General features: G+C 38.7%; 1 protein-coding gene across 13 annotated transcripts in view; it reads right to left on the reverse strand.

Annotated features, from left to right (window-relative positions):
- The window catches only part of PI4KA (phosphatidylinositol 4-kinase alpha), a 65185-nt gene that overhangs the window by 10851 nt on the left and 39420 nt on the right, over positions 1 to 14914 (reverse strand). For 9 of the 13 annotated variants that reach the window (XR_015707141.1, XR_015707142.1, XR_015707143.1 and 6 more), the window contains 19 exons: positions 14366 to 14449; positions 13916 to 14005; positions 12588 to 12707; positions 10856 to 10948; positions 10346 to 10502; positions 9943 to 10070; positions 9161 to 9259; positions 8520 to 8678; positions 8102 to 8253; positions 7474 to 7581; positions 6642 to 6769; positions 6442 to 6561; positions 5708 to 5787; positions 5366 to 5559; positions 4537 to 4627; positions 3569 to 3736; positions 2958 to 3011; positions 1587 to 1707; positions 1159 to 1288 (listed from right to left, as the gene is read on the reverse strand). Coding sequence is in view for 9 of the 13 variants with exons in the window: in XM_087768314.1 (XP_087624440.1) it covers positions 1159 to 1288; positions 1587 to 1707; positions 2958 to 3011; positions 3569 to 3736; positions 4537 to 4627; positions 5366 to 5559; positions 5708 to 5787; positions 6442 to 6561; positions 6642 to 6769; positions 7474 to 7581; positions 8102 to 8253; positions 8520 to 8678; positions 9161 to 9259; positions 9943 to 10070; positions 10346 to 10502; positions 10856 to 10948; positions 12588 to 12707; positions 13916 to 14005; positions 14366 to 14449 (2276 nt within the window). In the remaining 4 variants the exon portion in view is untranslated. Of the gene's footprint in view, positions 1 to 1158; positions 1289 to 1586; positions 1708 to 2466; positions 2804 to 2957; positions 3012 to 3568; positions 3737 to 4536; positions 4628 to 5365; positions 5560 to 5707; positions 5788 to 6441; positions 6562 to 6641; positions 6770 to 7473; positions 7582 to 8101; positions 8254 to 8519; positions 8679 to 9160; positions 9260 to 9942; positions 10071 to 10345; positions 10503 to 10855; positions 10949 to 12587; positions 12708 to 13915; positions 14006 to 14365; positions 14450 to 14914 lie in introns of those variants that run through there. The other 4 variants (XM_087768322.1, XM_087768316.1, XM_087768320.1 and 1 more) reach the window with 3 other exon arrangements.

Here is a 14914-nt window from a genome sequence, read left to right on the forward strand (position 1 = left end):
TAATATTTGATTGTTTCTGTGATGTAAGTGTCCTTTACCCTGATGCCCTTATACCAGTGGTTTACAAAGCTTCATTTTAAAGGAGGTATGTTCCAGGAAACACATTTTATATGACTTTCAAATACTTTCATACACCAGAGAATGTTTTAAAAATATGCAATGAAACCACACTTACAGACTTAGAGCTTGTGTGCTGAGCTGCTGCCATCCACTGGCAAAGCTTTATAAAAGTTAAATTACATATCTTACTGCAGTCTTCACAGTCAACAGTGAGAATCTCTCTATGAGCAGGTCTTTCAGTTTTAAGAGATCAACAATCCAATGTTTATGACACCAAATCTTTCTCCATAACCACGATTTAGGAATGAAGGAAAAAGACTTACATATGCAAAAAGAACAATCATCTTTGTATTGCACTGCACAATGAAATCTTTTTGAGAAGAGGAAAAGACAATTTCATGGCATTTTAGCAGAAGGTAAACCATTTACCCACGCTTGAGATTTTTTGTGTGTTTGTTTTTAAACTCCACAGAAAATGCTGATAACAAGTTATAATATGCAAAAAAAATGACAGTCAGTCTGGACCTAAACAGAGAAGTGCTGTTTTTCCTGCCTGAATTAAGCTCTGCTTACTGTTCCAGAGAACACTGGCAGCATATCGAAAAAGCCAAATTAATGATGCAGGTGACAACTAGACTGATGGGATTTCAACTAGGACTAGAGCACCAATTGCTTTACCAATTCCATTCCTGTATTAGTGCACTTTTCTATGGAACCTCATTCCACTATTATGAACGTCAATGTATTTTATAAAATCAGATGAAAAACTAAAGTTCAAGTTTAGAATCATCTGCTTCCAAAGTAAAAAGTTATAGCTGTTTCAGACAGACTGCTAGCTCAAAGCACGAGCACTGAGATCAGGGCAGATCTGAATTATCCCTGAAAGTCAAACTTAAACGAGCCTTTGCATCCTGCTGCAACTCTGAAGTTACATTTAAGAAAAAAAATCCTTTTCTTATCATAGAAGCAATTAATTCTTTTTTCCTGAAAACACTACCCCAATACCCCTAAAAGCAACTTAGCCTCTTAATCAGGACACTGGGCATTAACAGAACAGTGAGCCCCAAAACAGCATAATTTCCGAAGTACAATACTTACTTGATAATGGCTGAAACATTGGTGATTTTATTAAAGAAATCAAATTCCCGTTGGTAGAACTCCTTGGCTGGGCCAGATAATGAGCCAGTTATCTCCTCTACTAGCTGCTCCAGAAGTTCCCCAATGTCAGCTGCATGTGAAAAAGGAAGCATTTGTGTCAGAAGCTTATTTCAGAAGGCTAAATGATAAGGGTGATGGAAATAGCCACTTTCGGATAGTATTCAAAAAAAGGTACTGATGAAAACATTGCCACATCTCTTTTGATGCATTCGGTCAGGTAGAACTACAGAATGGGCCCTCTCTCTACAAATGAAAGAGAAATTCCTAGCTAAAAGGATTTCTCCTGCCAAGAGAGAAGCAGGAAGGAGAACTATTCTGAACTGAGACAAGGAAAGGAGTCAAGCTAGATTATATTTTAAAGCACTCACGATCTTTTTGGTGTCCTTCTTCATCCAGGTAGATATTAGTTTTCATGTTCCAGATGAACTGGTGAGCCAAGAGCTGGGATTTGGCAGCTGCCCACAGGATGTATTCTCTAACGTAACCCATCTGCAACCACATCCAGTCCAGTAAGGATCAAAGATCATTACAACTCTAGCAGACTTGGTATTACTGCTTCTAACAGCTATTCTTCAAACTCAAAAATATTTAATGGATGGAAAAAAGACCTCTGCACTCTCATTCATGTTGCTAAAAAGACCTTTGAAGAATGGCAGTGTATTTTAACAAGTAGTGAATTGACCTAAATTGTTTTCAGCTTTATCACTGACCTATTCCGTTATTCTAACCAAACTTCTTCTCACCTCTGTGCCATTTTCTATCTGTTCTATTTGGATTTCAAATCTCTTTGAGCTTAGGGCATCTCCTAGTATGCGTACAAGGCACAGTGCAACAGAGACATTGGTCTTGCTTGGCATCACTAAATGCTCCTGTAATACCAGAAATCTAGACAGCGTCATATGGACTGCACATTTTGGTGGCAAGAACTGCACACGCTAGCACAGTTCCACAGAAATCCTAGAAAATAAGAACAAACTTACAAAAGAAGTTGAAGTGTACAAGGGAATCCTACTCATTCCAGAAGTTGCATTCCCTTTCCTCTACTTGCAGCTACTTCTGTGGTCTGTACATGTTTCTATGTTTGACTGATATTAACAGACAAGATGTCTGCTGTTCATGTTCCACATTGCAGAGGATACTTATCTATGCAAAGTTCTCAAAGAATAACTATATACAGTCACCTACACTACTGGCTGGGGATGTCTTCACCTGAAAAGAATGGACTGACCAGAGTTGACATACCTGGTGGGCAGATAACAATGATATCACATTAATGAACTCTGAACTTGGTCATCAAGCTTTACTTCTGGCTTCTGCAAGATGAAGCTAAGATCCAATTTCATATACATGATCGAGACACCCCCTAGATGTCTTCTCTGGTTAACTCCACAGCAAAATGATTAAGGATAGTGATTTAATTTCATTACTGCTTGTCTCATGCAGACCTTCAGAAGCTTTACTGAGACAGAGTCCTCATCTGGGGTTTCCCATAATGAAATCTCTTTCCTGACAGATGAAGTACATAGCCTCTGGTTTCTCAAGTTTACCTGTTCATAGAAGAGGTGTATCCAAAGCAAGCCAGCCTCTAGAGACAATAATTTTTCTTCTATGTATTAGATATAGGACAATCATAAGCAGCATTAGTTTAAGCTTAAATTTTGCCTGATTTGCAGTTTTAAGTCTAAAAGCTGCTTTAAAAAAATCTGGTTTGTTCATATGCAGCTGTTTCGTATCCTTACCTTGTCATACCGAAGTGCCTGAACAATCTGTGGAATGTAGAATAAAATGGCATCCTGAAGAGAGAACATGGTAGGGTTTTTATTGTTATTGTTTTAGTAGTCAGAAGGGAAGACAGGTCACATGCACAGAGAAAAGCTCCCTTCAGCTAGGTGATGAACAAAGTACCACTGCCTCTTTATTTTAAACTACATATATGCCACCTCCTCATTTCAAAGTATTTTTCTGTCCAGTTACTCCCTTCAAAAATATCATTAATAATCATGTGTTTTACAGTCCTAATACAAGTCTGACAAGTGTTAAAAATCCAGCCTTCTGCTGCTTTAGAAGAAACACCTTTCTACTGAGAGAAGATTAAAAAGGAACAATCTGAGAAGAGCAGTCTGAAGAATTCAGCTCAGTGTGATTTACGACAAAAAAGTTGCAAGTACACGAGCCAGTAATATGTGGGACAATCAACTAACTTTTCATCCCAATCTATTCTCATTCTGCAATGTGGTGTGCCCATTTAGTGTACATGTCTCTCCATGGTATTAAAATGAAGCCTGTGGCCACAACGACTAAGGCCATAACTTTACTTGGAGTGTTAAGGCTCTCTTGGAACTCATCTTACCGGAGGAAAAGATCGCAGGACTTTAACCCCGTACTGAGCTGTTAGAGGATGAGGTGGATACATGCTTGAAAAATAGGAAAGGCCAGTTGGTGGATCTGTTGGTGCCCAGCACAGAACATGGCTGAGCTCAGGTGCATCAGCATCAATTGTATGCCAGGTAACCAGGTACTGAAAAAGCAGATCAGACACGTTAGGAGTTTATAGCACCCAGTAATGTCTGGGTAATACACATCAGACAGTAATGCTATAATCTAGCTTCCTATAGCAGGGGAAGTGAAACATGGTACATATTGTTTTACAAAACCACAGGTATTTTATCTAAAGCATTTTTTTCTTCCATGGAAACCTAACTACTGGAATCGCCTCACCCCCCAGATCACCAGATGAAGTTAGTGAAGTCAAGTTACTGAAAGCAAAATACAGGAGTTCTAGCATAGGAAGAAAGAAGAAAGGATGACCCCTTTTATAAGAGTCAAAGAAGGTTCAGTTTTCCTGTCATCTATTTTACAGGTGACATACAGAACGCAGCTCTGACAAGACTGTCCCTCACATGACTACAATGCTTTACTGCAGATCAGCACGATGAGTCTCCTGAATCTCAAGAGGCTTGGCCTCTTGACACACAGAACGGGTTAAGCTTGAAATAATTTCAGCAGCAGCACTCACCATGACTTGGTCCAGTGGTCTGAAATGGTGGCTGTACTGCAAGTGATGAGTTTTGAGACATTTTGTGCACGGTCAGAATATATGCAGGAGCAAGATGTACCATTAGCTAACTAGCCACCTATTCTTATTACTGTGATTCTTGCCTCAGCACCCTATTTCCATAGCTGTTCTGTCATTCTCTCTTACAGAGCTATGGTCAGCACTAGAACATACACTGTGTTAAATAAAGACACTATTTTCCAATGTATCTGAATGAAACTTGCATACTGGGGCTCTGTAACAGTATAAATATTCGTAAGTACCTTTATTGCTTCAGGAACATCACTAACAGCTCCTGGGTCCAACCGGACCAGACGGGTCACTTCTGTTCCAATAGCTTCAGTGTTCTTAAATCTAAGTATAACCAGGAATACAATAACGTTATTAGAAAATTTTGACGGCCTCTTTTATTTATGTGAAGATGAGGACAGCAAACCGCAGAAAAGTATATGCTTAATAAACAAATAGTCCAACTATGAAATAGTGCACACTGAGGGACCAATATGCTGTCAAAAGAGGATTCAGGAACAACTGGTCCTCATCCAATGCTTTTGTATAAACCACTAGTATTTTAGCCCACTATTGGATTCTTGGCTGAAATATACTGCCTGGGATTCTACAGAAACCAGTGTGCAGAACTCTACTTGGCAAAAACTATCACTGTTGTAAGGGGGAAAGAATTTCCTTTCCATTCGGGAGCCAACTATGCTAATTCTCCTATAATACTTATTAAAGTGCAAGCCAATATATAGCTAGAACACTTCATTCAAAGATACTTTTAGCACTGTTTAAATGCTATGCCTGCTAATGGGTTAAATGCTATTAAAAACCAAATATGATTTCTTCTGAACAAAACACTAAGTGTTAGCGAAGAATGGGTGGCAGGAAAGGAAGCTGGACTCTACTGGAGCTTGAGCCAAATGAGTCTATTAAGTAATCCAGTTCTTTTCATTCCAAAGGTCTCAACCAGCTGTGAAAGTATGCAAGGGGGCTGTAAACAGGAGCAAGTGGCATCAGTACTTACAGTGTAAGTACTCACTCAGCTTCTAAGCAGCAGGAATTACATCAGTTCTGTTTCCTGAAATATCTCACCTGGTAGGCAGCTGTACAGCAAGATGAGGAGAAATGCTCCAAGCCAGATTTACGTTATCCTTCCATTGCTTCTCACTAAGACTGATATACTTAGACCTCCAGTTTGCTACACTGCTCTCTCCAGTTTGATCCAACTCTAGCTCAGGGGAAGACAGTGGATTGTACCATGTGATTAAGCGTTCAATCTCAGTAGCCTGAAGGAAACAGGGGGGGGAAAAAAAAAAAAAGTGTTTTCTGGAAGAAGAAAACACACCCTCAATTTCATACTTGAGTTTATGTATCCTGCAACAACAACAGGGTCTTAGAAATTCATGCAGTTTTCCCATTCTTCTGATGACCCACCAGCAACGAGAGCAGTAATGTTCTTCGCTTCATGTAGTACTTGTGTAGTTGCGTACCTCTGTTAGTCTTCTTAGACATTCCTTGAGAAAAGGATAAAAAAGTTTTCAGTGGCTTTTGTTCAGTATGTTAAATGCTGCTTTCAAACTGTCTACACTGGGCAACATTAGCACATAAGAACTGAATAACCATAGGACATGTGTAAATTTAGATCAGAGTGACTTCAGAAAGTCAGCACTGCAGCTACTCAACATACAGTTGTTCTCTGAATATATGGAGTACGACAGGCTACAGGGATATCAATTTAGCCAGCATTGCATTCACTTTAGAAACACGACAGCCTACTAAAAAGAACAAGCACATAGTTTACAACTGTACAAAAACACAGTCCACAATCTAACGTCACCCTGCTGCCCACAAAAAGCACTAGGGGCATTTTTGCACAAACAAAGCAATGTCCGTACAGGATTTCAATACATCTTGACCTCCAGTCTTATTTCTTCTGCACTACGGAATTGAACATTCTATCAAACAAAACAGGTAATTTCAAAACTTTGCTGCTTGCTACCAGTGAGACTTTTTCTGCCCCCTCTCCGAAGTTTGCCACCAGTAATTAAATACCCTGCTAGAAGAACAAGAGCCCGATATTAAAGGTAAATATTGACTTTAAGCAGTATCTGTCTATAAAATATGCTGTAAAGTTGGCTGCAATGAGCTGGTTTCAATCAAAAAGATACCTGATTTTTTAGATATGGTTGACATGCCACTGGACAAAGGATAAGTATTTATCCATCCTTGTGTAGCCTGTTGCCGAGATCCGACATTGATATCCAGGTTGCTCCTGGTGTCTTGATTATCTAACAACACAGCACAGATCTGATGTAGAATCCGATCAAAGAAACAACAGGCTTTTGAAACAGCACATAAAGGAACTCACCAGGAGGCACAAGTTGGCTGGCTGTCAGATACTTCTTGTCTGAGAACATGGCTGTCCAAAATTTGATCAATATGCTGATATCCTCACGAAGCCTCTTTTCCCCTTGTGTAGGGAACTTCGAGGGACAACTTAAAGAAATCACACAAATAACGTGAAGTCGAATGTATTAGAAAAAAACAAAACCCACACAAATCTAATCAAGTCATATTTCCTATTCTGAGCAGAATCTACAAGGATGAGACTACACATCACTACATTTTATCCTCATTGCCTTATTCCATCTAACTGAAAAGTACAATCTTCCTATTATAACTGAAAATTAAGCAGCAGTCTGTCAGCATCCTGGATTAATTTGAAATTTAGTATTATAACTGACTGACCTCCTCACATTCAGACATTCCTACCAATTCTATTATTTTCTGTTGTGCCTGTGTCAAATGTTGAAATCATCAGATTCAGTGTGGGTGTATTTTCAAAACAGTGAAACTATTATTTCAGCCACACACTCTGTAAGAGCAATTCTTTACATCTTATAAATCTGGGTACAGTTTTGAGCATTGAATAAACTCCAAAATAAGGAAAGAAAGAACAGAAACATTCCTGAAGATGCTACTTTATAAACCACACATAAAAACTGGTACTTTTATCTAAGCCTCTTTGAGATGGTTTATGAACTCCACAAAAGCACAAGGAGAAGAAAAGTTTCTCTTAAAATGGGTGAAAAAGGAAAAGGAAGAAGTTAAATCACTAGAAGAGAAAGACAGCTGCTGCTTTCAAGTATCATGGAAATCACACACACACTTTCAGTAAGTAGTTGCAAATAAAAAAGTACCTGAAATAATCAAAGGCGGTTGAATAAATCTTTTCTCTCAAAACGTTTCTAATAGTTGCATTTGGAACCACATCAGCATGCAGCAAAGACAACCCCAAAGTCAGCAACCTAATAAGCAAAATAGTTAGAGAATGAAAATGTTGGCATTCCCAAAATGGTGACCAATGCAACGCCTTACAAACCACAGCTACAGCTGTAACTCTGTTCAACTCATTGAAAAGTGTCTGTTTCAGAGCTCGTGGCAAACTGTTTTCATTATCACCAGTGTGTTCCTAAAGCTGTGACTACTGAACCATAGAAAGTTGAAGCCTTCAAGTCACAAAAAGTGAAAACAATTGATGCAGCAATATTATCCCCAACTGATACATTGACTGGATCCACAATGCAGGCAATTCACTCCATGAAATTATCCCATGAAGTTTTCTGAAGCACCAAATACGACTTTCAAGCTAACGTTAGCTACTTCTACTTTGATAACACAGCTTAGACTCTACATCATTCCAGGATTTTAAGGGAATTTTCACCACTTGAAGCCAAGGACAAGTTAGACATTTAGCGTTTTTTTTTTTTTCTCCCACCCCCCTATAACATTATTTCTTCCAGCAAGGAAAAAACCCAAACTACTCACTTAAATCGGGGTCCAATTGCTGCCACATGCCTATTCAAACTGCCTTTCGCCCCTCCAATGTTCAATGAAAGAGACCGCTGGAGCAGGCTGGAGAAGATCTCTATTTGGTCAGAACTGCAGTACTTGGCTATTTCAAATCTCTGCACCAAAAACTGAGAAAAAGAGAAAGACATGCCATGCTTCCTTTGACCTTTTTTCATGTCAAAAAAACCCCCAGTCTTCCTGGCATCAAACACCTTTCTCCCCCCTCAATTATTATGCTCATCGAAAAAGAGTGTGTCTCCTGGCTTTGAGGCAGAGGGACGAACCATCATGACTCCACTCCTTCCTGAATCATGAGAACAAATAGCGCAGAGTAGCTTAATCACAGCATCACTGCAACACTGCCATACATGGGACATTCAGAAGAAATACACACCTCTATCCAGATGTAATGTGGAGTCACCTCTGGCGGACAAGGCCTCGGCTGGCTCTCTTCTGAGGCTGCTAATGGATCTGCTTCTTTCTGCTCAGCAGAAAAGAGGCCAACTTTCTGCTCCACTGTCATTTGCCAGGCTCCTGCCATTTCCCGCATGAACTACAAAAAGGAAGGTCACGGTGTTTCCTGTCTCCAGAGCATCTTTTTATATGGAAAGCACAACCTTTCTCTATAGGGCACAGAAGAATCTAATACATCAACTAAAATTCACCGCAATATTAATGGAGAGGCAGAGACAGGTCTATACACCCCACCAGAAAAAAAATGTTTCTTTCACGTCCTAAATTACAACGGGAAGAAAGACTCCCCCCCACCCCTGCCCCCAGAAGTTCAGCTAGTAACGGAAAGACTGAGGGCAACGGCGGACAAGCGCTGTATTTTGTTGAGGAGACTGAACCGTTAGATCAGCTGGTGCCATCCGTCCTCCCGCTCTACTAAAGGTTACTGCCTCCAACACCAGGACAGCAGACACAAGCGTATGCCAGGTTCTCACGTACTGCGGGACACAGTCTGGCTCATGAGCACACACAACTGATGAAGCGCACAACATAAAGATGGCACGCAATTCACTTTTGCTGAACCTGCTCCAGGGAGAGGCATCCTCTGGCAGAAAGGAGGCCCAGCAACCAAAGGTGCTTATCTGATCTCCTCAACAAGATACAAAGAAATTTCCCAGAAGCCTAAAGAGAAAAAATGAAACCGATGCTTAAGAAGTTAAACACCAAAATGTGCATGTAAACTGACCTAAGTACATTTAGATTGATCATTATCTCCAGCAAGTGAAATACTTAGTGCTCACTAATTGGAGCAATTTCCAGAGGCAACTTTCTCAGCTGTGTGTAGACTGTCATTACACCATGTTCAGTTGCTTTATTACTATTACATTCATCCCCACTTCACAAAATACAGCTGGTCTAGCCTGTTACAGGATTAGGACAGTTACAAGCCTATTTTTTTTTTTTTTTTGCAAGGATGCAACGCCAGATACCAGAGGCTCTGACTGATGAGCAAGGACATTGATTTCTATTTGTTTTAAAACACCATTCTATAAATTGTGGTAGTTCACAACCTGATTCATGAGCAGCTCAGGCATCTCAGCGGCAAAGTAAATTGTACAGCTGAGATCCTAACAGATTTCCTTTGCTATAATCATTGCTGCTGCTAAGAAGGATCCATTTCCCACAGTCCACTTTGTGAGGGTGCTCAGACTTCCAATGATACATGAGCAGAGATTTCCTGGCAGCCTAAAGTGATTAACAATGCATTTAACATCCTTACTTGACACAGATTCACAATAGCTGTGAATCTCTCAAAATTTTTTTCTTCTCAGGGGCAGAGAAAGAGTTGTTAAATAGCTTCCTACCGGCACTTCTATTCCGTTCTTGGCAGCAAGCAGCCACTCCCAGCAAGCAATTGCTGTTTCCATGCCATGTTCATTGAACATTCGCAAGGGTCCCCAACACAGATGATGAAGGAGCTGGGGATCACAGTCTGAAAACAAACATTCACTCAGATTTCTTCAACAGAATAAATAAACGCTTTTCACATCAGCATGAAATTGGTGTGCACAGCATGTAATAATAAATTCCTAGTAAATAGTTTCTAGTTTAAGAAGGCTTCTCCCCAGTATAAGCCTAATTGAAAAAAGTCAAAACACAGTTTTGCTTCAAGTTGATGGGTACTGGGTTTCTATATGGATAGTTTTTGTAGTTTATTACTCTTGGCATTCACAGTCAGAAAGCAGAACTCCATTTGGTTTTCATTACCTTTGCTGCTTATTAGCAGTGCAGTCAACTTAAACATCGCCTGGGTGTAGAATTCAGTGTGGCCTGATTCAAGAGCATCATTCAGCTCTTTGACCATCAGTTTATTCAGGTCAGATGTTCGTCCTGTAGCATTTGAGAACTGAATCATTCCAGAAACCTGTAAAATACAATGGGTTTTTCAACAGAGAACAGTATTTTTAGGAATCTAGTTTGGTATTGGTCATGTGCTGATTCAGGAACTCCACAGAGACATCTTTTTTTACTACTTTGCTAAATCTTCAGCTTTATCTGCAATCTAAGGACTCTCTGCAAGACCAACAGTAAAATGATCTGCTTAATAACCTAGGAAAACTATACCCGTTATCTTGAAGGAATTTAACTTTAGAGTCCATGCTTAAAGTAACATCGAACCATACAATAGTTTAAGTTGGAAAAGCCTTTTCAGCCACGGCTGAAAAGCCATGCCAGAGCTCGTGGACACTCCACACTCACGAGAAATCCTGTACTTACCTCTCCTGCGTAGCGGTTGCGCAAGTTAAGAGAAGCCATGAAGTTGGAGTAGTCCTTCTTCACACAAGTTGGTCTTTCAGTTAGCTGGGTTGCCTATGACCAGACCACATATAGATGTTTATACTGTTCACATCCAACCACTTGTCTTTTTTTCTATTTGTACCTTCACATATATTTTAAGTCTAGTTTTCTTTATGGTAATAAACAGAATAGTATCAGGACTATTAGGTATAACAGTACCTGGACTGGTAAAAATGAAATAAGGAATCTTATTAATCTGCATTAATTCCATGTATACAGTTTGAAATATATATGTATTTGTATATACTTTTTGAAGGACCAAAAAAAAGCATAGAAAGGGTAGAATCTCTGGGACTGTTGTTCCCTTTTCATGAACAGGTAAGGAAGAAGACAGAAGAATAGATGTGATCTTGGTTCTGCCCTCTCCATGCAACAGCTTGCTGAACTGACAGTAATGCAGAGAAAGTATTTTGTTCCTGTCTTTAAAAAGTACACTAGTAATCCATGGCTCCCTCTGCAGAAGCACTCAGGAATTTGTGACTCAGAGGTTTCTCCTCAAAAACAAACAAACAAAAGAATGATTCTTTATACAGTAAAATGAAATTTTTATATTGAGGATTTAATACTAAAATACAAGGCCAGCAAAACCACCAGAAATTCAACACTCCTGTAATGCTTTGCTTCAGTACTGCTAATGGCTAGCTTGGCTGAGCAATGGATAAACTTCTGAGAATTACTCTTATTACGTCTTGGATATAAAAGTTGCGTACTATCATCTTTGCATTAGCAATGTCCAGCCCATGGGAATAAAGCAAGAGGAAAACCAAACTGCAATCAATCTGAAACCTTTCTTAAAGAGCTTTTGTCACCTGATTGACATGCAGGAGGGCCCCAATCAAAACAAAGACTGTTAACATATTAAGAAAATGAGAAAGTTGTTTCTCTTATTTCCTTTCCAGTTATTAAGTTTCTAGTTTCTTCCAGCACAGTCTTTATTCTATGAAGTTTTTTCACCTTGCCCCTTTAGGGAACAACATGACTGCACTCCTGAGTCCTGGGAGTTCTTTATCCTATTCACATTTAGTGACTAGCGCTGTCTAGAAGGACAACTGTAACAGAGAACCAAAAGGAAATCCTGATAAAGCTGGGCATGGAGGCAGTTCCAGAGCTGCTGCTAGAAAACCAGCTGGCTGATGATACAACCGATTCTACTGGATGTTTCTCCAGGAGATCAGAAATTACAATCACAAATGAGAAAAAAGTAACTGTAAAAACCTGCATATAACTGCATGAGATGTTCAACACAAAAGCTTGCTTTGAGTGAATCTATGTAAAACTCAGAGCAAATGGTTGTCACCCCACACTCATCTACGTTACTATTCTAGAAAGCAGTTCATTTCAGCCTTACACAAAGACACTACTTTCAAATCATTAAAAATAATGTACGGAAAACTCTTAAACAGCATTAGATACAGCTTTATTTTCTTGCTTGTTACCATCTTACTTTTCAGTATTTTACAGAACAACATGATTGGAAGATACCCTGATTTGAGATGGAAGAAATAAGGTATCTTTCTGAGTAATATTCAAGTGCTATGACAAAGGTGACTTAGAAAATCTATATTATGTGGCTATACTGAATGTTATAAAATTAACATGATAGCTATACAGCTGCACAAACAAATGAACAAGAATTTTGTCCAATACTCACGCCCAGAGTGGTGTTCTGTCTGTTGTAGCCTGCGAAGTGCAAAACGCTTTCTGTAGCCATAGCCAGTCCTGTGTGCTGGGACAAACCCGATACCCAGTTCTGATGTTTGTTTAGGTACTCCTGACAAAAAACCAAAACAAACAAACCAAACCAAAAAGTGTTTGTTGGAAAACTACCGTGTTTTTCAAAACAAGGCAGTTTATAAGCAAGCATTGCGCTCATTGCAAACTACCAGAAAACTTAATTACACACATACCTGACAACAAATAGACTGTTTCTATTCATCCCTTTTAGGCACTGCTCCCCTGGCAATAAGAAACTCTGAATGTCCTCCTAAATATGTAAAAGGTAAGACTCGTTCCATTTTGTAAAAGGATAAAGTGGTCTAGATAGGCACTTGAAAGCTGAGGTCTTCTTTAAAAAGAATCACCTTTCGCAACAAGAACCTTTAAAAAGGAAGTGCTTTGGACTCCATGTAAGAAGGGAATATAATTAGTTATCCTTTTACATAAGGATAGAATCCCTTGAGTTTTTTTTAGGGAAGGAAATATAAACTTCAGGTAGATATGCAGTGTCCAAGATCTTGAGCCTCCCCAGAAATTCTGTTATCAGCACTAGGTTGGGCACCTCTAGACAGAATACTAGTCTAACCTGGACTACATAGTTTCTTCAACTACTCAGCAAAGGATTAACAGAGACCTGCATTTTACTGTAGTGAGACTTTTTGTTTAAATAAAATGTATTATTTTATTTATTTCATTAGTACATCATAAATAGCCTTTTGTAGTCTTTGCTTGTTGTCTTGTGACAGCGTTTATGAGCGTTTACTACACCCATGCTCAAATTAAAGTCTCTAGTTTACAGTGTTCTCATGTATTAGCAGTGTTTCTCCATATTTAAAAAAAAAAAAAGAAAAAAAAGACAGGAAAAAAAATCCTCCCAAGAGGGAAACAAGAAACAAGTTTTACATCCTAATCATACGTTTCAGTTCAGCTGATATTTTCAGCTAATGCACCAGCATTAAAACAAACTTTGCGAGGCAAAGCATTCTATTATACCAAATTCTGACTTCTGAAGTAAATCCAGGATGATCAACTGTTTACAAACCTGTTATTTTCAAGATACACAGGTTTGGACTACATCGAAAGTCATAGCACATCAAAAATTCTAATTATTCTCTGCCAATGCTATAAAGGAAATCTTAGAGCAACAGAAAAATTTAAAATGATGCTTAGATACCCTGAAAAGTCAAAAACATCACATAATTTAATTCTCATTTTGAAGATCTGTGAAGATCAAAAATTCTTTCACAGAAGCAGGCTCATTACCTGTAGATGAGATTTGGTAACTGAGGGAGCCCATTTCATTGCTTCTTGCAGAATCATCCCACAGCGTGCAGCAAAATCCTTGACTATACTCTAGAATTAGAAAACATTAATACAATCAGTAAAATACAGGACATTAACAAGAGGCACTGGTTTTAATGGTGTAATAAGTAACACAGGGAGTAAGACAGGTTGCAGCAACATGGTAAGGTTAACATTTTCTCTAACACTTAAATGTACCCTTGGTAAGCAACAAACTGCCACACTTCAAGTCAAGTAAAATAATAAGATTCAGAAAAACATAAATACCAAGTGTCATATTGTATTTGAAAAACCTTACCTAGGAAAGTATTTTTTAAAAAAAGGACCATTCAGAGTAGCTCGCTAATTTACCTCCAAGACATAAAAAAATCAGGTATTATTTTGTTGTTTGATCAATCAAGGACCACCTACCTCTCTGGCTTCATGCGTGTCAGGGACAGTTATTCTATATGGAGCATCAGGAATGTCATAATAGGGTTGGTCCTTGTGAATGTCCTAAACAAAACCAATCATCAATTCTTAATAAGATAAAATTCATCATCACTTAACTTGAACACTACAGGTAGCACTCTTCCCAAAAAACAAATCTGATATAACAAACCTTTTTGCTAGTATTTGCTCTCAAAGTCAATCTGAATAGCTCTAATAAACTGTTTGTATTCTAGTTTGGTTCTCAGTATAAATAATTCTAAAGATCCAATGCCCTTTCCTCAACATTTAGTACAAAAATAGCACTCTATCAAGCATTTCCATCTTCAAAAATACTAGTATGTAATAAATCCAAGGAATATGGATACATGTACATAGACTGAAAAGAATATAATCTGACAACCATAATTCATAAAAAAAGCCCCACAAACAAAAGAACCACCACCAAAATCTTATTTCAAATGAGACAGTTACAGTTACAACCCAGAATTGTTAATCCAGTGTTTTATTCTTGATGCTAAATTTGACTTT

Source organism: Nipponia nippon, unplaced genomic scaffold (assembly GCF_047370975.1).
Source record: "Nipponia nippon isolate SJK-2023a ecotype South Korea unplaced genomic scaffold, ASM4737097v1 scaffold_30, whole genome shotgun sequence".
Lineage (NCBI taxonomy): Eukaryota > Metazoa > Chordata > Aves > Pelecaniformes > Threskiornithidae > Nipponia > Nipponia nippon.